At 40.3% G+C, this 27,128-nt stretch overlaps 1 protein-coding gene across 12 annotated transcripts in view; it reads left to right on the plus strand.

Annotated features, from left to right (window-relative positions):
* PAM (peptidylglycine alpha-amidating monooxygenase) overlaps positions 1-11,248 on the plus strand; it is a 279,877-nt gene extending 268,629 nt beyond the window's left edge. For 2 of the 12 annotated variants that reach the window (XM_029218593.1, XM_029218592.1), the window contains 4 exons: positions 602-655; positions 6,329-6,532; positions 9,431-9,484; positions 10,132-10,749. In XM_029218593.1, coding sequence (XP_029074426.1) covers positions 602-655; positions 6,329-6,532; positions 9,431-9,484; positions 10,132-10,307 — 488 coding nt within the window. In that variant the 3' untranslated portion in view covers positions 10,308-10,749. Of the gene's footprint in view, positions 1-601; positions 656-6,328; positions 6,533-9,427; positions 9,485-10,131 lie in introns of all 12 variants that reach the window. The other 10 variants (XM_029218596.1, XM_029218602.1, XM_029218597.1 and 7 more) reach the window with 8 other exon arrangements.
* Positions 11,249-27,128: the final 15,880 nt, after the last annotated feature.

Raw genomic sequence — 27,128 nt, forward strand, 5'->3', positions numbered from 1 at the left:
AGAGTTATAATATGGGTATTTTGGAAAGACTTCCCAAGTTGTTTTGAAATATCCCCTGATTGAGAAGCACTACAATATAGCATTCAGCTATGAAAGAGAAAAAGCCTTCTGCGCAGTCCAGAATGCAACCAAATAATAAATCTGGGAAAAACAGTACCTTGGGAACAATAGGACTGCCATAGAAGACTAAACAAGTGTCTTGTGTATTTATGTTGTAGTATTTAACTAGTCAAATCAATCTGTCAACTAGAAGACTGATAAACATGGCAGAACTAGTAGTCAGTCTAAGATGTCCACATGAAAATAGAACTACTTGATATTTCAGACATAATACAGAGTTGTAAACTCCACATGGAAAATCTCATTTTAGATACGAAGACCTTGGAAATACTATTTCAGCTTTCCCTAGGAGGATTTTGTCTAGGATTCATGGACCTGGCACCTCATTAGTGACTTGTATCAAACTCTTTTCTAATATACTAATGTATTTGATGAATTAAAGAAATATTATCTACTGAGAACAATTAATATCAAAATTAAGTTTTCAAACATTCTTTTTGGGGATTCTGATTTTCTCTCTCCTTGCTGTACTGTGTTACAGAAATGGAACATCGATCAGTTAAAAAGGCTGGCATTGAGGTCCAGGAGATCAAAGGTTGGTCAGATTCCTCTTGTGACTATGAAACCCAAGGCTATTTGTGTTGAATTCTTTTATGGCTCTTGATTGCACTTAAATATTATCAGGCTAAAAATATAATATAATCTGGTAAATTATCGATAACTTCTACTGTGTACTTGAGGCTTTAAACCTACATGCTGCCACTGCTTTTTCTGATAAAATGGAATAGTAATAATGAGCTCAAACTCACTGATTTCAAGTGATGAAAAGTGATTGGGGACGTAAGAAATCTACAACAAGTGGGTCAGAGGCATTCAGAGAGGAAAAAAAGTCAGTCAGCACTTTTGGAAGTTTTAACCTCAGGCAAGTAGAAAAATAACATCCAGCATGCTGGGAAAGGCCTTCCTTAATGGGCTCTAATCTTTAGAGTGAAAAATATCTTTGGAGAGTTAATAATATAGGGGCCTGAAAAGATTAGCTGCTCCCTAAGCTCCAATCTTAGTACCATTCAGCCCCCAACATTTACTGAGGGCCATCTATGTGTAAGGCACTATAGCAATGGAACTGCCTGACTTCAAGAGACTTATAGCCTGTAAGGACTCTGTGTGTGTGTGTATATACATACATGCATATTCATATATAGAAATAAGTACTATATCATTGGTATGTATTGTAAGACATGGCGGGATGGAATTTAGCTACTGGCAAAACTACTGGGTTCATTTGGAATCCCAGTCAAATTATTTTCTCCCTTTCTTAGGATCAGTTTATATAGATACATTTTCTACTATTTTCAGGGATTTGACATTGTCGTGTAGTTAAGAACTCACTAGAGGTGTTCCTAATGTTTAAGTAGCAAAGTGATTCAATTCTTAGTTGCTTTACAAATGATTCTCCCAGATATTAAGACTTAAGCCTAGGCTTACTTGTTTTCCTTTTTCATGAAAGCAGGTGGAAAAGAGAGGAAAAGAAGCCAGAACCAAGAGGCAATTTAGGGATTTTATATAGGCAGATAAGAAAATATAGCCGGCTCAAGGTTGAAAGGGGTAAGATAATATTATACAATAAATAGCAACTGTTTGGCATTTGTAGAGATTCTACCCAGGTGACACTACTGAGTGACATTCATACTACACATATTGAAGAAGTTCCTGATCTGCTATTTTTCTGTTATTGTTATGTAAAGAGTTTATCAATAAGTTCTATTCGCCCTGGAATAAAGACGTTGGAAAAGATACCGTTATTAATAAGAGCTGTCATTTATGGAGCACAAAAATGGACTATACAGAGAATTAAGGTTAATCCTTAAACCAGCCATATGTTAATTGCTATTATCCCCATTTTACATATGTGAGAAAATTGAGGGTCAGAATTACTACTAAGATATTAAATGGCAGAGCCAGAATTTAAACCAGTCTGGCACCAAAGCTATGCTCTTAACCACTGTTACTGTACTGCTGAGGAGAGATCAATACCACCAATTCATTCACCATAAATTCTTCCAGGAACTACAGGTTGCGGATGGTTGCAGTTTACTCTGAAATCTCTGGGATTTCGAAGTGGCCTCAGACCGTTTCTATTTAAATAGATCCCACCAAAACTCTGAGACTATACTGGTTGACCTGCTGTGAACAGCCCAGCCACACTGATCTCACCCACTGGCCACATCCTCTCTCCTGCACACCACTGAGTCTGTTTGGTGGAGAAACCTCTCAGCAGCTCAAATAGTCAATTTAATTGAAATGCCTTGTCATGACAGTTCCATTTTAATAGTTAGGAATACCCAAACCCAAATGAACTTGTTCTAGTCCTCTTTGAATCCGTATGACTCTCATTAAACTTTTTTATAAAAGATTATTTTCTTATTACAAAAAGGAATATAAATCATTCTGGATCTCCAAGAGTTTGTCTTTTATCAAAATCTGGAAGCTTAATTTAAACCACCTCTTACAAAGAGAGGGAGAAACACCATCCCAGATTTAACAGCCCTGTAGATACATGGTAATTGTAAATTTTGAAATTCGAGTAACCTTTGATGACACTCATCCCCACTGTGAAAGGTTACACAACCGATCAGTAATAGAGTTTCAGAACCAGTGTTGTGTTCTCAGGGAGTTTCAGGGATAAGAGAATTTGTGATGATAGAAACTTAGGAAAGGGATTGAAACTTTCGAATAAAGTTACAAGGGATAAGATAGATATGCCAATATCCCACCAAAAGCATAGTCCTTCCCCCCTTCCCCACCCCCACTGTACAAGATGATGATGGCAAATCAGACTTAAGAAAATAAAAATAAATTCTCTGTTTTTAGCAGTTAGCATCTTAGACCTTATGGAGAGCAACACATTGTAGGGGAAGCACATTGCATTTAACAAACAAACCAAAAAATGAGTACAGGAATACTCGTTTTATTGCAGTTTGTAGATACGCACTTTGTGTTTTTTACAAATGGAAGTTTTATGGCAGCCCTGCATTGAGCAAGTCTGTCGGCGCCGTTTTCCAGCAGCATTTGCTCACTTCATGTCTCTGTGTCACATTTTGGAAATTCCTGAAATATTTCAAACTTTTTCAATATTATTTGTTATGGTGATCTGCGATCACCATCTTTAATGTTACCACTATGAACTCGCTGAAGGCTCAGATAATGGTTAGCATTTTTAGCAAGAAACTATTTTTTAAAGTATATACATTGTTTTTTTAAGACAATGCTGTTGCACCCTTAATAGACTACAGTATAGTGTAAAGATAACTTTTATATGCACTGGCGAACAAAAACATTTATGTGACTCGCTTAATTGCAATATTTGCTTTATTGAGTTGGTCCAGAACTGAACCCGCAATAGTTCCAAAGTATGCCTGTAATCTCATTGGTGCTATATGTACTTTTCATGTCTTCTAACATGCTACTTGCCGGTATGCCGTCTACAACCTTCAGCCTTCAGTTCCATCTGTGATGGACTGGGTCATAATTGCTATGTTGCTGCATTAAGAATGTCTGTCCTTTCCTGTCCCGGTTACTCCAGGTGGTCTCTGGGCTTCTCCCCTTCTGTCAAGGGGGGAGAGACATGCACGTTCTTGTGTGTGTGAGCTCACACAGGAGTGCACCTAGCCTCCCTTTCTAAATGCATTGCTTTAAAGAAGAAGGAAAAAACTTCCTATACATCAGCTTTCAAAATTCTTTTTATTTCCAAGTATCTCTAGAGATTCCAAGAAAGCTTGTTTGAAGACATATTTTGTTGCAGATTGAATACATCTGGCCTCTTATATAGGAGAATGTCACAATGTCACATGGGGTACCCCCACCTTCCAGAAGCCCCAGGTCCTGGCTAATCTTAGAGCTTCTCCATTCCATCTTCATCAGGGATGCTCTAAATTACTGGGGGTTTTAATTAAAGAATTTAGGATAAAGAGTAAAAGTGACAGAATTTAGATTGTTCTTTACGCTTTGAATGGAATTCTTAGTCTCTTAAGTGATAATGATTTTTTAGGCTTTTTACTCCACTTATAACGGCTTCTAAGAAGAGCAGCAATTTTTTCTTTTATATTGGGAAATTAAAATTTTTTATCCTCTTTCTTTAAAATGTAGAGCATCTTTTAAAATCTAAACATACTTCAGCTGGTTCCAAAAGTTAGAAAGTTCAACTATTTTTAGTAGATGGCACTCAGCGTACAGAAGGGATGTGGAAATCAAGAATTTCTAAAGTGCAGTGCAGTGTGCGTATCTTAGCAAGTTCATTACCTCATTCTCAGCACACTTACTGTGAATGGTAAAATGATTCTGTTAGTCTGTCACCTACTTCATAGTTCTTCTTTCCTTTTATTGGAGCCCGATCCTAGCTCTGCCTTATCGATGAAACTAGATATGAACTGGTACAGCCAATGTCTTAGGTGTAGGTAAACCACTGAGTGACAGGTAGGAAGTGCTATGTAATTACTCTGATTATAGTCACTTTCAAATAGAAATAAACCCTTCTTCCAAGGCAACAAGTTCTTGACTACCAATCTATATCTTTGGCCTATATTTTTTAATCCTATCATCTCTTTATTGTTATTTTTTGCTTAAATATAGAACAGGCTTAAATATAGAACAATTTGTATACCTTTTCTACAACAGTGAAGAAAAAGACAAAACAGCTAGTGGTCAGGAAGAGTAAGAATCACATTCATATTCCTCTTGGAAACTGAGACTTAGAAAGATTAAATTTGAACCATTTAGATCTATGAACCAATCCCCTTCCTTCTTTCCCACTGAAGTTTCAAGACCCACTTCAGTGGATAAAGGAAGGGAAATAATGGTCTCCCCTTAATCACAGTACAGGGAAGGAAATGAAGACCGTGAGGCCATCTGTAAAATGGTGGTAATAATAGCGCCCACTCATAGGCTTGGTGTGATGATTAAATGAGAACAATTCCTGAAACAGAGTACGTGCTTGATAGATTTAACTGAGACTGGGAAGGAGGCTGGCTCAGAACATTGAGGCAAAAACCTGGGACCTCCCAATTGTGTGTATCATAAATTGTGTTTACAATGCCTTAAGCAATTTAAGAAATGCTTCCTTGGAGAAGTGTCCAGCAAGCTACTAAGCTGTGTCCATACATATTAAATATTAACCAAAGATTTTCCTGATCATGTTAAACCACTTATCCCTGCCATTTTGTCAAAATTTCCATGAGGCCATATGATGCACTCTGTATCATAGGGCAGAGGGCACACCAAGAAGTTGAAGTTCAGAAACCTTGTGAGCCTTTTGGCAAACACAAATGGTTGTGACTTCCAGCCTTCACACACAGGGTTCTTGTACAAACACATATATGTGCTTCTTGGGGGCAAGAATGCCTCAAGGTTCAACCTCATTTTCAAGTCAGTAGTTATTAAGATTCCTGTAGCTGCTTATATGGTTTTATTGTATCAATTTCCCAAGCAGTACTTTAGGCCTGATATCTACCCAGTATCTGCCAGTATCACAGAATAGTTGTGTAAGTTATTTTCATCAACAACAAATGGACATACAGTGCATCTGTGTGCACTTACAACTTGCTGGGAATGGTAGAAAAGAACCTGGAAAGGACACAGTTCCTTTTTCCATTTCTTAATTCTAGAATTAATATGTGCAACTATGCATGTGAGGTACTAATAATTCATTGAACATGAAAGAGGTTCATAAACTGAAGACACAAGGAAACAAATACTTACTAAGCACCTTTTTTATGATAAACATTTATCCTCAATAATTTCATGAAGGAGGTTGTTATCATCATTACAGTTATACGGAGGAGGTTTCCAAGGCCCAGATCACTTAAGTAACTTGCCCAAAGTTACACACACTGACTATGTAAGAGAACTGGGATTTGAGCCCAGATTCACCTGACTCCACCGTGCATGCCAGTTCTGTCCCCTACACCATGCTGCCTGTCCATTTTAACTTTGAAAAAATGCAAAAGTAGGATATATCTTTTGTGGAATTATAGTTAAAGAGGGAACAAAGAGCAGAACCAAAGAAACCCAATTTAAAGGTGAAAAATCAGTCACTGGGAATTTGCTAGTCACAATTGCCAGCTCGGTAGATGCGGATATTGAAATATGAACCCCACATGCATTGAGCTCAAGTTCTTCATGAGCAGCTGTTAATTTGACTGGGTAGGGGCGGGTGGGAGGGTTTTGGAGTCTTTGAGTTAGTTGAATATTGTAAACTCTTCTTTCCCTGAAGAATCCGAGGCAGTTGTTGAAACCAAAATGGAGAACAAACCCGCCTCCTCAGAATTGCAGAAGATGCAGGAGAAACAGAAACTGATCAAAGAGCCAGGCTCGGGAGTGCCCGTGATTCTCATTACAACCCTTCTGGTTATTCCGGTGGTTGTCCTGCTGGCCATTGCCTTATTTATTCGGTGGAAAAAATCAAGGGCCTTTGGAGGCAAGTAAAATGAGCCCCTTGAACTTGGAACCTGACCTTCGAAAGAATGTTTGGCCTGATTATCCTCAAAGTTTGGTTGTGATGTTTTTCAGTGTTGTTGTTTTTTTTCTTGTGTTCTCTACCTTTTTCAACATTGTCTATGTTCCAAATATTGTCTATAGTTAGTATCACAGTGGAAAATATATCTGGAGCTTCAAAATTTGGATAGTTAGATTAAAATATAACCTTTATTATTGCCTTTTAGCGTTGGCTTAAACCCATTTAATGTCTCCATATAAAACTGCGTAGATAAGTAGAGTCAGTATAAATTAGCTGAAGGGTCAGGAAGGAGGAGATCCCTTCTGTTAGAAACAGGCCCAGTCCTCAAAATGCCTGGGTCAGTTTTTTAGAAGTAGTATTTTTCCCTAGTCCTGGCTCTAGCTCCTAGCTACATGACCTTGGGCAAGTTACTTAATCTCTCTAAGCCACTTCATCTATAAAGTGGGGATAAAATACTCACAAGGTTGTGTAACGATTAAATGAAATAATGTACATAAAGCATTTATCACAGTACCTGGCACTTAGTAAGTGCTCAATTAATACCACCAATAATTATTAGGAATAATCATTGGTAATAAAGTAATAAATGTCATAAGAAGTCATAAAAGATACTTGTCTTAAACCTCAGCTCTCTCAGGAAACCAACTATTTCTATAAGAAACCATTTGATAGTTTTTAAATAGTCATAATTTAGGCCATCAGCCTTCCCTAACCAAACAAGGGAGGGTCCAATACTGGTGTCAGTATTTTATCAAAGCATTATCATATTATAGGACCCTTTCAAGGTATCCACATAAATAAACAAATAATCCGACCTGTGATCCTCACCTGTCAGGAACAGTCCCTTAGCTGGGTCCCCAGGTCCTAAGGCAGGAGGTTACAGCTATGCTTGGGAAGGCGTCCATGGACCAGGGTGGAAGGAAGCATTTGATCAAGAAACAGCGCATCTGATCGTATTTCAGGCCAAGGCAACCATGGCAGGGATTCAGTGCCCATGGCAAAGCCCTGACACAGAAACAAAACCAGAGGATTTAATTTAATAATTTGTGAAAGGGAATTTTTCTAGGAGTTTCTTTGGCTTTTCATCTGCAATCAATAAAGCTCTGCAAAAATACAGCTAACTCTTCCCAAAAGGGACTGCTATGGAGCCCTTGTTATGGGTATGGAACTGTGTTAAGCAGAGGCAAAGATAAGTAAATGTAGTCATTATCTTCATGGAGTTAGATGGAAACTTCAAAAGAGCAAGAATCTTGTATGTTTACTTGTTTACTGATATATCCCCAGCACAAATAACTGTTCCTGGCACTAGGGGTTTGATAATTAGTCATTGGGAAAATGACTGAATAAATAAATGGAGCTCAGAGAATAGATGACACATAAAAAAGAAATGACACATAAAGGTATTAAGAGAGGGTGGTAAGTGCAGTGATAAATACACAGAGTATCAGGAACACATGGGGCCTGGGGGCAGGTAGCAGGAATGTTGGTAATCAACCCACACTGGAGGAGGAGTGGCTGGGGAGTCGAGAAGGTTTGGTGTCTCCTGTTTGCTGTGAGCACGCGTGGGTGGCACTGTTACCGGGATACTGAGTTTACAGGCGTGTGTTGGGAAGACAGGGACCCAGGTCGAACCATATGAAACTGCCATTGTTCAATCATGTTTTATTTAGAAAACTACAGTTTTATACGGTTCAGTCTAATACATTTAATTCTAAAAGTAGATCAGCCTCTCACCTTTTTTCAACATTTGTTCCTGATAGATCTTATCCAGTCTCTGAGGGATTTTAATAACCCTCATGAAAGGCCTTCCACTTATTCAGCACACCCTTACAGCATGTCAGCTCCACATCAGACACTGTCCTAGGCACAGGGGATGCAAAACTGACTAGGGACTGTCCCTCATCCTTATGGAAATTACAGTCTAATTTGTTGGCTTTCTAACGGTCTCATCAGATTTTTCTTCCCTTCTTGCCTATTTCTCTCCCCACCAACTCCTGCCTTTGCTCTGTCCTCTGCCTGTGAGCTTTCTCCACGATGCTGCCGCCTCTCCTGGTTAGAGACTTTGAGCCTTCTTTCCCTGACCATAGCCCTTAAGGGAGTGTTGGAAGCAGGGCAAAGAGTGCAGGGAGGTACGCAGCACACAGAGAAATAAGTCCATAAGGAGTTCTGCCTCCAACTAAGGAAAGAAAGTCAATTCTTCATGGAGATGGGCTGGAATTTGGAGAGCCCAAATTTTGGAATTGGGGTCACCTTGTATGGCTGAAAGTACTCAGGGTTTCAGGTTTTTTGCCTTCCGTCTTACATTAAAAGGTAATGGTGTACATGGATCCAAAGCTTTCTCAAGCAGGACATGTACTGTTCTTAATAGAAAGACAAAAACCTCAGACCAATATTCCTAAAACTGTAATAAGCTTCCAATTTTTTACACATTACTGGTAACTGATTTTTGTCCTAATAAAGGTAACTAATATTTACTGAGCATTTACTGTGTGTGTACCAGGCACTGTTCTAAGCATGTCACATGCAGTATCCCATCTAAACCTTACAGAAAGGTAGAGATTGTCATTGATCTCTCTTTTCTCAGAAGAGAAAACTGAGGCTCAGAGAAGTAATTTATTGAGATTGCACACCCTGTAAGAGACACAGGCAGGAGTCAAACCCAGCTCCGGCCTTTGTATACATCACAATAATATATTGCCTTTATTTTCCCTTAGGATTCTAAGAATACATACAGACAAGAGCCAGGCCTTGTTATTAATCATTCATGAATTAATTCCTTATTTTGTGTTGAAAGTTGAGCCCATGGATTGAGGAAGGTGTCTGGGACTCATTTTGAAATATGCCATCTTTTTCTAGCAGATTCTGAACATAAACTTGAGGGAAGTTCGGGAAGAGTTCTGGGAAGACTTAGAGGTATGCCTGTGACCTTTTAGAATCCTTCACGTGTGATACAAAGTCAACAAGTGCATGTCTTTTAAAACGCAGGGAGATATTTTTTATTTTCTCTCTGGAAATTAAACTCCTTGTGTGCAGCACTGCATCCCCAGAATGCAAACCATGAACCGACCGAAGTGTGTGGCTCTGGTGCAGGTTCTCCAGCTTCATTTTCCCAGCTTGCTCTTCTGTATTATCGAATTCTCTTCCCCTGCCTTTGTATCTGGCTTCATCTGTCTTCACTATATTTTCTATCACTTCTGTCAGCGTGTCAGCGCATGTCTTGGTGAAGATGACCTTTTTGTAAAGTCATTGAAATGAAGAGCTGCTCAAGGGGATGCCCATTCCAGAGAGCCTGGAACAGGCAGGAGGTGAAAGAAAAGTGAATCTGAAATAATCCTGCAGAAACACATAATCCTGGGGAGCTTTGGGTTTTTTCCTTATTTATTTTAATGAATCTGTGGAATCGTATCTTTCTGACTCTGTAGGATAAGTATCTCTCTATGTCACTTTTTTCCCCCCCGCTAATATCTACCCTTTCCCATCTCCATAAGAATTTACAAGGAAACTGAGAATCATTTGTGCAAATGTTACCTCAATCCTCTGTCATTGTTCGATTTCCGCAGGAAAGGGAAGTGGAGGCTTAAACCTCGGAAACTTCTTCGCAAGCCGGAAAGGCTATAGCCGAAAAGGCTTTGACCGCCTTAGCACGGAGGGAAGTGACCAGGAGAAAGATGATGACGGAAGTGAGTCAGAAGAGGAGTATTCAGCACCTCTGCCTATACCCGCACCTTCCTCCTGAAAACGGGGCTTTGATTTAGGTTGATGAAATTTGCCAAGAATACCAGATTCCTTTCCCTTCAGCACGTTTAGCGGTTTGTGTATTTAATTGTAAACTGTACTAGTCTGTGTGGGACTGTACACATTTTATTTACTTCGTTTTGATTTAGTTGGTTTCTGGTTCTAGTTGAGGAGTTTCCTAAAAGTTCATAACAGTGCCATTGTCTTTATATGAACGTAGAATAAACAGTTCTCTTCTTCCATCACACTAGTAATTTAATGATGGAAGGTTTGCTCATCTGCATTTTTGAGACTTTTCTGTAGGTCGTAAATAACCCCATTCTCTGCTTGAACACAGTATTTTCCCAATAGCACCTCCATTGCCAGTGTCTTTCTTTGGTGCCTTTCCTGTTCAGCATTCTCAGCCTGTGGCAGTAAAGAGAAACTTTGTGCTACATGACAACAAAGCTGCTAAATCTCCTTCTATTTTTTTAAAATCACTAACATTATATTGCAATGAGGGAAAGAAAAAAAAGTCTCTATTTAAATTCTTTTTTTAAATTTTCTTCCTCAGTTGGTGTGTTTCGGGGATGTCTTATTTTTAGATGGTTACACTGTTAGATCACTATTTTCAGAATCTGAATGTAATTTGTGTAATAAAGTGTTTTCAGAGCATTAGCTGTCAGAGTGTATTTTGCAATTTTTGCATATTTGCAGGGTTTGTATACAACTTTTGTAATAATTACACAAACCACAGATATAGTGAAACCTATTCAATGTCTTCAACCAAAAGAAATGTATTAAAATTAAGATGGTATTTTATTATGTAGCTGATATAAATTAAAAACCAGCCTAAGAGTTTACATACATGTGTAAAACCAGGCTTTCTTTTAAAATTCAAAGAGGTGTTTTGCCTGTATATCAATCAGAAGGTAAATACTTTAATAAAAGGTGATCATAGCTAAGAGGAAACCTGTGTCTCAAATTACATACGCAGATTAATCCATCAGTGTAGGTTACTACTAATGGTTTTCTTTTTAAAGAATAATTTTACTCCAAATACCCATGTATTCGTAGGAATATTCATCTCTTAACAGTGACTACAAATTACTTTTAAAACACCTTTTTCATAATCAATGCAATTTAGTAAGAACCTGATAACTTTTCTTTTTATAATAATCAGACTCTAGAACCCTTTCTTCAAAATGCCTGCTTGCAATTCAGGTATCTTAGTAGTGGCATGTTATAGATTTAACTGACTAATCACGAAAGCAATATAGAGTACTTTGCAAAAAAATTAAATTGTCTTCCAGCTAAGTTATTTAAAATACCTAACTTAACCTAGATGTTTTTCCCTCATAATTTACACCAAATTGATCTAATTGAAAGATTTTTTTTTTCCTTCTCAAATGAAGAACACACTTTTCCTCCCTCTGACCACTCCTTTATGCCCCTTTCACCACGTTAGTGGTAAACATGTAAATGTAGAATCACAACAGCACTATTCTGGTGTATGTGTGCCTGTTCACTATATCTTATATGTTTGTATTTCAGCATCAGAATGTGTTATGTTATAGGCTGACTTTGATGTTCAACTTTTCTTACGTTGAGGAAATTAGTTGACTTACACTAAAGCCATCTTTTGTGGTACTGTATTAGATCATCAGCTCTATTAGATCATCAGCTCTATCTTTAAAGTTATGTATGCCTAATTTTGTTCCTAAACAGTTTTACAGTGGCTCATGGATGCAAAAAAAAAAAAAAAAAACCTAGATCAAAATGATAAATTATAAGGAGGTGGTAAAGAAAAAGGGAAAACAAAGATAACAATTATTCTTGTATAAATTTTCCCATTTTTATCTTGTTCATGGGGAGAATTTGGCTCTAAACTTTCGAGCAGCTCATTAAGTAAAACTTGACTAGTTACATGAATCATGAGCCAGTTAAACATTTAGAATTCCTAATAATAAGATCAGAAAAATTTGCTCCCAAGTATCTTCTGAAAGATAGCACCATGTTGTGTTAATTAAAATCTTCAACAATATCCATAGAATAGACAAATACATTTGCAGATCTGTTCTTACATATGTCCCTTAATATAGCACATGGCATTATATGCCTAATATAAGCAAATGGCCTTATAAAAAAGAAAATTCAGAAAAAGAAAGTCTGCATTACCATCCTGTCCTAGAACACCATCCTTATTCTACTAACCTGGCTTAAATAAAGATGGCTGACTGGAAATGAATGAACTGCACTGACTTCAGGCAATCTCTTCAGTGATTTTTGTTCTTAGCTGAACTTCATTTATTGAGTTAGATTTTGCACTGCCTGGGAAGTACCTAAAGGAATGGATCCCTTCGCAGTAGAATCACTGGGGAATTTAAGAAAAAAATGATTGGACACTACCTCCAGAAATTCTGATTTGATTGGCTTACCATAGGATATTGCTATAGGTCATATTTTTTAATTTCTCCAGGTAATTCTAATGTGCAGCCAGAGTTGAAAACCACTGTCTTTGAGAATGGCTGTTTTACTTTGCCAGCTTCTACAAGTGGATAGCTATATTTTCACATAAATTATAGTTTACAGATGTTTGGAGAGAGAAGATGGGGTCTGAGTTGTTTTGATATGACCATTAGTACCAAGATCTGAATGCCTTCATTGTTAAATGCTTTAAATTGGATAATTAAAATAGGCATAATTGACTTATTAATAAGGCAAAGGGAAGAGCTGTGCTTGATTTTTTTTTTTTTACAATAAATTATCCAGAGAATATTATGTGGGGGAGTTAAAAAAAATAGCTTTGTCATTCACTGAGTTGGCCCTGAATTATCATATGCATAAAATCTTTTGTTCTAAGCTTTCTTCTTAGTTTATTAAATCAGCATATCCTTTTTCAAAGTTCCCATGCATCTTTAAAGTCTCACTCAGATGTTATATAAATTAAATATTTAAGTAGCTGAATGACAAGAGAAGCCACAGACGTGGTATTTGAGCTTATTCCCGTGACTGTCATCACCTAGTAGCTCAAAGTTGATGTAAGTCAAAGTTGATGTAGCCTATAGCAGTACTTCTCAGACTTCAATGAATGTAAGAACCAACTGGGGTACTTATTTGAAGAGGACTGACTCTTGGTCCCATTCCCAGAGTTTCTGATTCACTACATTGGATGGGGCCTAGAGAGCTGCATTTTTTTGTTTGTTTTTTGTTTTGCGGTACGTGGGCCTCTCACTGTTGTGGCCTCTCCCATTGCGGAGCGCAGGCTCCGGACGCGCAGGCTCAGCTTCCATGGCTCACGGGCCCAGCCGCTCCGCGGCATGTGGGATCTTCCCGGACCGGGACACGAACCCATGTCCCCTGCATCGGCAGGCGGACTCTCAACCACTGTGCCACCAGTGGAAGCCCGAGAGCTGCATTTTTTAAAAACATCCTTGGTGATTTGGATCCAGGTGTTCCATGGACTGTCTCCAAGAAATACAGTTCTCCGGAGAGTAGCTGAGCCTTAAAACAAATTATTAGGTACACAAAAACATTTTCTCAAATATGTGGTCTCTGTAGAGTGATGGTTTGGCCCAGAAGTGATCCACCCCAATTCCTCAAACTTAGATCACAGGAAACGTAGATGCAAATTACCTTCAGGGCCAGAACTTACCTACCAGCAGCTTCTTCCTATAGTTCCCTAACACCGATTATCCCACCATGGGAAGTAACTTAGATGCATACAGAGAGAGGCTACTAGGGGCCTCTCTATAACCTCCTTTAAAAAAAGCATCAGAGACAAAAGATAAAATACAAGTGATATGTTCATGTCTTCAGTAGGTCACCATGCTAGACTTTGTGTTTTTGGTTTTTTGGGGTGTTTTTTTTTGTTTGCTTGTTTTTTTTTTGTGGCAGTGAAAGTGTTGGGGGCGGGTTGGATCACATCTAAAGGAGACAAGAATCAACCAAACCCATTTGGTGTGTTTTTCCAGCATCATGATTTAATTAAGGGAGCATATTCATTGTAGAGAATATATTGATGATTGTAAATGTGACTCCTCATTACGGCCTTAAAATTTTTGAAATACCAAAGCACAAAGATGTCAATTATATATCCAAACTACAGGTACAAAAGAAGTGCATGTATTTTCCATGCTCCAAAATTGAGTACACACTGTATTGTCGTAGGGAAGGGGTTTACCAATGAAGACCTGACAATAAAGTACTCAAGATTCATATACCAAAGTAAAATATAAAATAGGAGTTTATAAAAACAAGTTTGACAATAGCAGAGAGTACCCTTTTCATTTCTGAGCAAAAATGCATTTCGTTATACATACTCTCTCCTAAAATAAATAAACCAGTCAATTGAGACTGCTCTGTTTTTTCCTCTATTATACTACAACATTCTCCACGTCTTTTGAAAAAAAGATATTGTGCGGGAACTGTGGGACAAGCATGCATGTGGATGGAACAGCACAATTGCACTGGTTCTTACAGCTCACTTCTAGATAAGGAGAAAATGTTATTCATTAGCATGGCCCAGTCTTAGCCAATGTTCAGTTTGGAAAGACACTAGGTTAAGCGCAGAATATCTGAAATTCCAAGTTCTAGAATTGATGATTTTATATGCCATTGTATTAGGCTTTTTTTTAAAATTTTTATTGAAGTATCGTTCATCTACAATGTTGTGTTAGTTTCTACTGCACAGCAAGGTGAATTGGCCACACATACCCATATACACTCTTTACATTCCCCTCCCATACAGGTCATTCTAGAGTGTTGAGAAGAGCTCCCCGAGCTACACAGCAGGTCCCTATTAGTTATCTACCCTTACATATAGTAGTATGTATATATGTCAATCCCAATCTCCCAACGCATCCTCCCCCCTGTGCTCCCCACCCAACCTCCGGCAACCACAAGTTTACCCTCCACATCTGTGACCCTACCTCTGCTCTGCAAACAAGTTCTAGTCAGACTTCTTCAGTCATTAATTACAGCTCAATTCAAATAGGCTGGAACATATACACACCACTATACATAAAATAGACAACTAACAAGGACCTACACTGAACTATAATCAATATTTTATAGTAACCTATATATATATATATATTACTTTGCTTTACACCTGAAACTAACACAACATTGTAAATCAACTATACTTCAATTAAAAAAAAAACTAAAAAAATAGGCTGAAGAACAACTTTTATTTGTTAAGAATTAATGATATAATATATAATAATGAAAATAATAATCAGGAACTAATAATGTATCAAGAAAAAGGATTATTACTGATACACATAACTGAAAAGCCCAAGCGTGGCTAGATTCCAAGACTCAGATGATGCTATCAGGATTCTGCCTCCTTCCATCCCTCAGTTTGGCTCCCCTCCCTCTAGGATTCACTTTCATGCAGACTCCCCACATGTGGTAATAAAAGTGGCATTCAGCAGTTCTAAGTTTAAATCCTACCAGCAGTGACTCTGAGACAAAAAGCTTCTCTTTCTAAAGGGTTCCAATACGTTGACTAATTGGCCTGATCCGGTTCATGCACCAACCTCAGAACCAGTCTCTCTGGGCAGGGAAAGTGTGATGCATCGAACCTGGGCAGGGTCACGTCCCACAGTAACCACACTGCCGATTTATAAAGGATTCACTTCCCCCAAGAAAATTTCAGATACTGTTGCCAGTTGAATAGGGTAGATTCTGGGAAGAAAAAACTAGCAGATATTCATTACTATTACCATGAGACCATAACCAATTAACCATATTTTCAGATAAAGGGGATTACTGAAATAGCTATGTGTGTGATGGTTAAACTATAACATTAAAAAGGAAAACTGAGTGATTGAGTCTACACCAATGTATTCGTGAAGGTTGTCTCAAATGCCCACAGGCAATACTGAATATAAGAACAAATGCTCAATACTTCCGGGAAGATGGCGGAAGAGTAAGACGCGGAGATCACCTTCCTCCCCACAGATACACCAGAAATACATCTCCACGTGGAACAATTCCTACAGAACACCTACTGAATGTTGGCAAAAGACCTCAGACCTCCCAAAAGGCAAGAAACCCCCCACGTACCTGGGTAGGGAAAAAGAAAAAAGAATAAACAGATAAAAGGATAGGGACGGGACCTGCACCAGTGGGAGGGAGCTGTGAAGAAGGAAAGGTTTCCACACACTAGGAAGCCGCTTCGTGGGTGGAGACTGCAGGTGGCGGAGGGGGAAGCTTCGGAGCCGCGGAGGAGAGCACAGCAACAGGGGTGCGGAGGGCAAAGCGCAGAGATTCCCGCACAGAGGATCAGGGCCGACCGGCACTCACCAGCCCGGGAGGCTTGTCGGCTTCCCCGCCGGGGCGGGCGGGGCTGGGAGCTGAGGCTCAGGCTTCAGTCGGAGCGCAGGGAGAGGACTGGGGTTGGCGGCGAGAACACAGCCTGCAGGGGGTTAGTGCGCCACGGCTGACCGGGAGGGAGTCCGGGGAAAAGTCTGGACCTGCCGAAGAGGCAAGACACTTTTTCTTCCCTCTTTGTTTCCTGGTGCTCGAGGAGAGGGGATTAAGAGCGCTGCTTAAAGGAGCTCCAGAGACGGGCACAAGCCGCGACTAAAAGCGCGGACCCCAGAGACAGGCATGAGACGCTAAGACTGCTGCTGCTGCCACCAAGAAGCCTGTGTGCGAGCACAGGTCACTATCCACACCCCCCTTCCGGGGAGCCTGTGCAGCCTGCCACTGCCAGGGTCCCGGGATCCAGGGACAACTCCCACCGGAGAACGCACGGCGCGCCTCAGGCTGGTGCAAAGTCACGCTGGCCTTTGCCGCCAGAGGCTCGCCCCGCACTCCGTACCCCTCCCTCTCCCCGGCCTGAGTGAGCCAGAGCCCCCGAATCAGCGGCTCCTTTAACCCCGTCCTGTCTGAGCGAAGAACAGACGCCCTCAGATGACCTACACACAGAGGCGGGTCCAAATCCAAAGCTGAGCTTCTGGGAGCTGTGAGAACAAAGAAGAGAATGGGAAATCTCTCCCAGCAGCCTCAGAAGCAGCGGATTAAAGCTCCACAATCAACTTGATGTGCCCTGCATCTGTGGAATACATGAATAGACAACGAATCATCCCAAATTAAGGAGCCGTGTGGATGAAAGGCTCTTGGTGCTTCAGCCAGGAGTTAGTGCTGTGCCTCTGAGGTGGGAGAGCCAACTTCAGGACACTGGTCCACAAGAGACCTCCCAGCTCCACATAATATCAAATGGCGAAAATCTCCCAGAGATCTCCATCTCAACACCAGCAACCAGCTTCACTCAAAGACCAGCAAACTACAGTGCTGGACATCCTATGTGAAACAACTAGCAAGGCAGGAACACAACCCCACCCATTAGCAGAGAGGCTGCCTAAAATCATAATAAGGCCACAGACACCCCAAAACATACCACCAGACGTGGACCTGCCCACCAGAAAGACAAGATCCAGCCTCATCCACCAGAACACAGGCACTAGTCCCCTCCACCAGGAAGCCTACACAACCCACTGAACCAACCTTAGCCACTGGTGACAGACACCAAAAACAACGGGAACTACAAACCTGCAGCCTGCAAAAAGGAGACCCCAAACACAGTAAGATAAGCAAAATGAGAAGACAGAAAAACACACAGCAGATGAAGGAGCAAGATAAAAACCCACCAGACCTAACAAATGAAGAGGAAATAGGCAGTTTACCTGAAAAAGAATTCAGAATAATGATAGTAAAGATGATCCAAAATCTTGGAAATAGAATAGACAAAATGCAAGAAACATTTAACAAGAAGAACTAAAGATGAAGCAAACAATGATGAACAACACAATAAATGAAATGAAAAATACTCTAGATGGGATCAATAGCAGAATAACTGAGGCAGAAGAACGGATAAGTGACCTGGAAGATAAAATAGTGGAAATAACTACTGCAGAGCAGAATAAAGAATAAAGAATGAAAAGAACTGAGGACAGTCTCAGAGACCTCAGGGACAACATTAAACACACCAACATTCGAATTATAGGGGTTCCAGAAGAAGAAGAGAAAAAGAAGGACTGAGAAAATATTTGAAGAGATTATAGTTGAAAACTTCCCTAATATGGGAAAGGAAATAGTTAATCAAGTCCAAGAAGCACAGAGAGTCCCATACAGGATAAATCCAAGGAGAAATATACCAAGACACATATTAATCAAACTGTCAGAAATTAAATACAAAGAAAACATATTAAAAGCAGCAAGGGAAAAACAATGAGTAACACACAAGGGAATCCACATGAGGTTAACAGCTGATCTTTCAGCAGAAACTCTGCAAGTGAGAAGGGACAGGCAGGACATATTTAAAGTGATGAAAGAGAAAAACCTGCAACCAAGATTACTCTACCCAGCAAGGATCTCATTCAGATTTGATGAAGAAATTAAAACCTTTACAGACAAGCAAAAGCTGAGAGAGTTCAGCACCACCAAACCAGCTCTACAACAACTGCTAAAGGAACTTCTCTAGGCAGGAAACACAAGAGAAGGAAAAGACCTACAATAACGAACCCAAAACAATTAAGAAAATGGGAATAGGAACATACATATCGCTAATTACCTTAAATGTAAATGGACTAAATGCTCCCACCAAAAGACACAGATTGGCTGAATGGATACAAAAACAAGACCCATATATTTGCTGTCTACAAGAGACCCACTTCAGACCTAGAGACACATAGGGGATGGAAAAAGATATTTCATGCAAATGGAAACCAGAAGAAAGCTGGAGTAGCAATTCTCATATCAGACAAAATAGACTTTAAAATAAAGACTATTAGAAGAGACAAAGAAGGACACTACATAATGATCAAGGGATTGATCCAAGAAGAAGATACAACAATTGTAAATATTTATGCACCCAACATAGGAGCACCTCAATACATAAGGCAAATACTAACAGCCATAAAAGGGGAAATCGACAGTAACACATTCATAGTAGGGGACTTTAACACCCCACTTTCACCAATGGAGAGATCATCCAAAATGAAAATAAATAAGGAAACACAAGGTTTAAATGATACATTAAACAAGATGGGCTTAATTGATATTTATAGGACATTCCATCCAAAAACAACAGAATACACATTTTTCTTTAGTGCTCATGGAAACAAATGGTACATGACTCTTTTTGAACTATGGTTTTCTCAGGGTATATGCCCAGTAGTGGGATTGCTGGGACGTATGGTAGTTCTATTTGTAGTTTTTTAAGGAACGTCCATAATATTCTCCATAGTGGCTGTATCAATTTACATTCCCACCAACAGTGCAAGAGGGTTCCCTTTTCTCCACACCCTCTCCAGCATTTGTTGTTTGTAGATTTCTGATGATGCCCATTCTAACTGGTGTGAGGTGATACCTCATTGTAGTTTTGATTTGCATTTCTCTAATAATTAGTGATGTTGAGCAAATTTTCATGTGCTTCTTGGCCATCTGTATGTCTTCTTTAGAAAGATGTCTAGGTCTTCTGACCATTTTTGGATTGGGTTGTTTGTTTTTTAATATTGAGCTGCATGAGCTGCTTATAAATTTTGGAGATTAATCCTTTGTCTGTTGTTTCCTTTGCAAATATTTTCTCCCACTCTGAGGGTTGTCTTTTCGTCTTCTTTATAGTTTCCTTTGCTGTGCAAAAGCTTTTAAGTTTCATTTGGTCCCATTTATTTATTTTTGTTTTTATTTCCATTACTCTAGGAGGTGGATCAAAAAAGATCTTGCTGTGATTTATGTCAGAGTGTTCTTCCTATGTTTTCCTCTGCGATTTATAGTGTCTGGTCTCACATTTAGGCCTTTAATCCATTTTGAGTTTATTTTTGTGTATGGTGTTAGGGAGTGTTCTAATTTCATTCTTTTATATGTAGCTGTCCAGTTTTCCCAGCACCACTTATTGAAGAGACTGTCTTTCCTCCATTGTATATCCATGCCACCATTATCATAGATTAGTTGACCATAGGTACATGGGTTTATCTCTGGGCTTTCTATCCTATTGCATTGATCTATGTTTCTGTTTTTGTGCCAGTACCATATTGTCTTGATTACTGTAGCTTTCTAGTATAGTCTGAAGTCAGGGGGTCTGATTCCTCCACCTCCATATTTTTCCCTCAAGATTGCTTTGGCTATTGGGGGTCTTTTTTGTCTCCATACCGGTTTTAAGATTTTTTGTTCTAGTTTTGTAAAATATGCCATTGGTAATTTGATAGGGATTGCATTGAATCTGCAGATTTCTTTGGGTAGTATAGTCATTTTCACAGTGTTGATTCCTCCAATCCAAGAACATGGTATATCTCTCCATCTGTTTGTATCATCTTTAATTTCTTTCATCAGTGTCTTATAATTTTCTTCATACAGGTCTTTTGTCTCCTTAGGTAGCTTTATTCCTAGGTATTTTATTCTTTTTGTTGCAATGGTGAATGGGAGTGTTTCCTTAATTTCCCTTTCTGATATTTCATTGTTAGTATATAGGAATGCAAGGGATTTCTGTGCATAAATTTTGTGTCCTGAAACTTTACCAGATTCATTGATTAGCTCTAGTAGTTTTCTGGTGGCATCTTTAGGATTCTCTATGCATAGTATCATGTCATCTGCAAACAGTGACAGCTTTACTTCTTCTTTTCCAATTTGTATTTCTTTTTCTTCTCTGATTGCTGTGGCTAAAACTTCCAAAACTATGTTGAATAAGAGTGGTGAGAGTGGGCAACCTTGTCTTGTTCCTGATCTTAGTGGAAATGCTTTCAGTTTTCACCATTGAGGACGATGTTGGCTGTGGGTTTGTCATATATGGCCTTTATTATGTTGAGGAAATTTGCCTCCATGCCTACTTTCTGCAGGGTTTTTATCATAAATGGGTGTTGAATTTTGTCAAAAGCTTTTTCTGCATCTATTAAGATGATCATGTGGTTTTTCTTCTTCAATTTGTTAATGTGGTATATCACATTGATTGATTTGCATATATTGAAGAATCCTTGTATCCCTGGGATAAATCCCACTTTATCATGGTGTATGATCCTTTCATTGTGTTGTGGGATTCTGTTTGCTAGTAGTGTGTTGAGGATTTTTGCATCTCTATTCTTCAGTGATATTCATGTGTAATTTTTTTTTATAATAATCTCTGTCTGGTTTGGTATCAAGGTGATGGTGGCCTCATAGAATGAGATTGGGAGTGCTCCTTCCTCTGCAATTTTTTGGAAGAGTTTGAGAAGGATGGATGTTAGCTCTTCTCTAAATATTTGCTAGAATTCACCTGTGAAGTCATCTGGTCCTGGACTTTTGTTTGTTGGAAGATTTTTAATCACAGTGTCAATTTCAGTACTTGTGATTGGTCTGTTCATATTTTCTATTTCTTCCTGGTTCAGTCTTGGAAGGTTATACCTTTCTAAGAATTTGTCCTTTCTTCCAGGTTGTCCATTTTATTGGCATAGAGTTGCTTGTAGTAGTCTCTTAGTATGCTTTGTATTTCTGTGGTGTCTGTGGTAACTTCTCCTTTTTCATTTCCAATTTTATTGATTCGAGTCCTCTCCCTCTTTTTCTTGATGAGTCTGGCTAAAGGTTTATCAATTTTGTTTATCTTCCCAAAGAAGCAGCTTTTAGTTTTATTAATCTTTGCTATTGTTTTCTTTGTTTCTATTTCATTTATTTCTACTCTGATCTTTATGAGTTCTTTCTTTCTAGTAACTTTGGGTTTTGTTTGTTGTCCTCTTTCTAATTCCTTTAGGTGTAAGGGTAGATTGGTTATTTGAGTTTTTTCTTATTTCTTGAGGTAGGATTATATTGCTATAAGCTTCCTTCTTAGAACTGCTTTTGCTGCATCCCATAGGTTTTGGATTGTCGTGTTTTCATTGTCATTTTTCTCTCCGTATTTTTTTGAAATCTTCTTTGATTTCTTTAGTGATCTCTTGGTTATTTAGTAACGTACTGTTTAACACTCATGCGTTTGTGTTTTTTACGTTTTTTTCCCTGTAATTGATTTCTAATCTTATAGCTTTGTGGTCGGAAAAGATGCTTGATATGATATCAATTTTCTTAAATTTACAAAGGCTCGATTTGTAACCCAAGATGTGATCTATCCTGGAGAATGTTCCATGTGCACTTGAGAAGAAAGTGTAATCTGCTGTTTTTGGATGGAATGTCCTACAAATATCAGTTAAATCTATCTGGTCTATTGTGCCATTTAAAGCTTTTGTTTCCTTATTAATTTTCTGTCTGGATGGTCTGTCCATTGGTGTAAGTGAGATGTTAAAGTCCCCCACTATTATTGTGTTACTGTCAATTTCCTCTATTATAACTGTTAGCATTTGCCTTATGTATTGAGGTGCTCCTATGTTGGGTGCATATATATTTATAATTGTTATATCTCCTTCTTGGACTGATCCCTTGATCATAATGTAGTGTCCCCCCTTGTCTCTTGTAACATTCTTTATTTTAAAGTCTATTTTATCTGAGTATTGCTATTCCACTTTCTTTTGATTTCCATTTGCATGACGTGTCTTTTTCCATCCCTTCACTTTCAGTCTGTATGTGTCCCTAGGTCTGAAGTGGGTCTCTTTTAGACAGCATATAGATGGGTCTTGTTTCTGTATCCATTCAGCAAGCTTGTGTCTTTTGGTTGGAGTATTTAATCCATTCACATTTTTTCTTTCTTTTTTGCGGTACGCGGGCCTCTCACCGCCGTGGCCTCTCCCGTTGCGGAGCACAGACTCCGGAGGCGCAGGTCCAGCGACCATGGCCCATGGGCCCAGCCGCTCCGTGGCACGTGGGACCCTCCCAGACCGGGGCACGAACCCGCGTCCCCCGCATCGGCAGGCGGACCCCCAACCACTGCACCACCAGGGAAGCCCTCCAATAGCTTTTCAATCAAACACCCTAGAGCCTTTCTAAAAATCAAGTATTGTATGGTTTTCTCAATATATTGTTGATACTTTTTCAATAAGAATGTAATTCCAGAGTAACAACAAGAATCTAAAAAAAGTTCCAAAAAACAAAACTTCCAGGTGACAGCTGAAAGTATGTTCTGAAAACAGAGGCTGCAAAACATTGCATTGGTCCCACAGTTCCTGGGCTGAAAAGAGTCTGAATTACAGACCAAAGTTTAGAAAATGTTTTTAGTGAAGTTTTCACATTTGTATGTGTAAGTAGTTAAAAACTCTTTATCATGTTACTTTTCTCAAAATACCTAGTATATCCCTTTTATTATTTAGATAGATAAAAATAAATATGTGCATTACAAGTAAATAAATTGATGCTAGATCAATAGAGGATTGATTGATTGACTGACAGTCATTAGCAGGAAGGGGTGAAAGAGAGACAGAGGGAAAGAGCAACGAAAGAGACATCCACATTTATAGATTTCTCAAGATTGCTTCAGGGTAGTTGTTACCAGTGCAGTGAATGGCTGACATCTGGTGGTAAAACTTAGTAAAAATTTTGCATGGATTTTTGCACTCATGAAGGAGGTGCTATTCAGTGAATGACGGCTCTGTCTTCAAGAAGAATAATTTAAAATGCTGCTAGTCATCTAGTTTTTATGGTTACATCCTGCTGTACAATCAGGCCACTCAAGATGGCTGTTCTCTTGCTCTTTGTACATCCCCTGCTCCACCAGTGCCTGCTTCGCTTACACGTCTCCACCTGCTAGTTTATTAAACGGAAACATCTGCCCTGGTGATGGGCATTAACCTGAGGGGCTGTGAGGGTCATGCCCCTCTGCCAGTTTCCCTGGTAACTGATGAGCCAACCTGACATCAATTCCCCTATAATTGGTAGCCTCCTTCTTCCCAAGTAGCATAGATTGCTGCCATATGCTGCTTGCCCCCAGCCGTCCACAGTAGGCGTGTTGCTGCAGAACTTTTGGTTTCAGACAAGTTAGAGTCCCCTGTCCAATAATCACTGATGTTTCTGTCGCTGGCTCTGGGCTCTTACTTTGGTCTTGTGGCTGGGCAACTACAAAGGCTTGCAGGCCTGCGGGGTGCAGCCCAACAACTAATGAGCCAGCCAGGAGGCCGGGGAAACTCCCGTGAGCACCAAGCTGTCGAGAAATAAGGACGGAGAATGGAAGGTTGCAGGGGTAATTCAGAGGTGGCCGTCCACTAGCATATGGGGCCCTGTGACAGCTGTCTACCATGAGAGCTGTCTTTCTCTTCCATTATATTGGTGACATCCTGTTAACCTCGGAGCCTTGCACTCATCTGACTGCAGTGGGATAGCTGGTGAGTACAGACAAAATGCAAGAACCTGGATACCCCCAACCCATTACCCTTAAACAATTACAGACACAGGCTTTAGCGATGTTAACTCAGGTACAGGCTTGTGTATTTGATGTGACCAGTTTTTCCGAAGGGTTTGGTTGGGGCCTGTTCTGAGAGCAAAATAATAAAAAGAGCACTCTTGGGTTTCTGATCCCACCTATGGAAGGGGACAGAGCAATCATATAGTGTGAAGGAACAACAGCTATATGCAGTCTACAATGCATCTTGAACAGGTGGGAGACATTACAAAACGCTTACCCGAGTCCTGGAGCAAGGCAAAACAACACCGTTCCGGGTCTAGAACAGCTATGTGTGAAATAGGGGACCCCAATGGACATCAATAGTGACCAAAGAGCCCATTTCACAGGCCATGAAGTTCAGGAATGAGCTGATAAAACAGCCATACACTGGCATTTCCACCTGCCTTAGAACCCCACTGCTGCTAGATAATCAAAAGGATGAATGGACTTAAATTAAGAGTGAGCCAGAAATCTGATCTCTCAATGTGTGGACCAGGAGGCTAACTCAAGCCGTATGAGCTATAACTGAACATCCAGGAGCAATCATCCCAGTGCCTAGGCCGTGTTAACCCAGAGGCAACTAGTCAACACCAGCCAAGTTCAGCTGTTGACCACCAGACCGTTGCCAACTATCAGTCGGGACAATAGCTCACTTCTGCCCTTGCCACGGGAGCTACCCGCAGGGGAACACATTATAAAATGGCTCTGGGGACTTCCCTGGTGGCACAGTGGTTGGGAGTCCGCCTGCCGATGCAGGGTACGCGGGTTCGTGCCCTGGTGTGGGAAGATCCCACATGCCACAGAGTGGCTGGGCCCGTGAGCCATGGCCGCTGAGCCTGCGCGTCCGGAGCCTGTGCTCCACAACGGGAGAGGCCACAACAGTGAGAGGCCCGCGTACCGCAAAAAAAAACAAAAAACAAAACAAAACAAAAAAAATGGCTCTGGGATCGGCAGGTGAGTCCCCGGTGGTTTGGATTTGCTGCCCTGTGGGGAAGAGGATTAGAAAGAGATTTACCGATTTCACCGGTGTTCTACCAGCCTCGCCTAAGACTGCTAAAGTAATTAATCCAGGCCCTCTACTGGAGAAAGGCACCATTATATTACACTGCCTGTCCAGGATTCAGCTTGGGCTGTGGGCTCCGAGGGTGAACAGGCGGGACGGTTCTGCAGGTCAGGACAAAAACGACACACGGGGTGGTATTATCTCAGAATGTGGTCACTGCTATTTTTTTTACTTAATGGTCATGATCTTCCCTGCATTGTGCCTGTTAAACATCTTCCATTTCATCCCTAGTCTGAGTGGAGGGAATTTCTTCTGACTGGGTGACAACAGTGGCCTCACTGTGAAATGAATCTGATTGTGGAGTCTACAGCAAGACGTTGGTGTCGTCCTCTGAACTTCTGTGAGAAATTGACTCAGTAAGCACTGGCTCTTGAACTCTTGATACTCTTTAGCTGCTATTACCTGTATTGCATTTGTGGTATTTGGTTGCAGTGCTCCTCTACATAACTGACTCCAGGGGTAGCGAGGAAGAGGGTTGGACCAAGATTGTAAGGGTCATGCAGGGTCTGTATGGGTGGAGTATACAGTCAGGTCATTCAAGACAGCTGTGCCCTTGCTCTTTGTACATCCCTTGCTCCGCCAGTCCCTACGCACTTGAACGTGCTTGTCCCCTGCCCAAGCTGGTGATTGTTCTAATCCTTAGGCCAGGTGGCTCCACCTGCTAGTTTATTAAAGAGAAACATCTGCCCTTGTGATACTTGTTAACCTCAGGGGTCTATGAGGACATGCCCCTAGCTGCCGGTTTCTCTGGTAACTGATGAGCCGAACTGACATCAATTCCCTCTATAAATGGTAACCTCTTTCTCCCACAAGCAGTCTGCCTTGTTCTGCCTGCTGTATACCGTGGGGAGGTCACTCCAGGACCTTTTTGCTTCAGACGAGTAAGATCTCCCATCCAATAAACCATTGATGTTGCTGTCACTGTCGCTGTCTCTGAGCTCTTACTTCAGTCTCGAGGCTGTGCAACTACAAGGCTTGCAAGCCTGCAGGGTGCAGGGGTTTTTTTTAGCTTTTTTTTTTTTTTTTTGCGGTACGCGGACCTCTCACTGTTGTGGCTTCTCCCGTTGCGGAGCACAGTCTCCGGACGCGCAGGCTCAGTGGCCATGGCTCACGGGCCCAGCCGCTCCGCGGCATGTGGGATCCTCCCGGACCGGGGCACGAACCTGTGTCCCCTGCATCGGCAGACAGACTCTCAACTACTGCGCCACCAGGGAAGCCCCAGGTGCAGTTTAATACATGCCAAGCAGGTATCTGAAAATATCTGAAACGTCAGGTGTCACATAGATACTGACAGTATCCATGCCTGCTCTTCTCTAACTGCTGTTTTCTAACCAGAAAACAGAAAATTGTGAAATTGCTTAGCTATTTTTTACATGAACACTTGAGGCAAAAATAAACATACATACATAATGCCATTCAAAAATCACTGAATGCTTATCTATTGCCATTTTAAAAAATAAAAGTGACACCACTGCCCTCGCCGAGGCCTGGACCCACCC

The sequence above is a fragment of the Monodon monoceros genome, unplaced genomic scaffold (assembly GCF_005190385.1).
Source record: "Monodon monoceros isolate NGI ecotype Baffin Bay Population unplaced genomic scaffold, NGI_Narwhal_1 Super_Scaffold_12, whole genome shotgun sequence".
NCBI lineage: Eukaryota > Metazoa > Chordata > Mammalia > Artiodactyla > Monodontidae > Monodon > Monodon monoceros.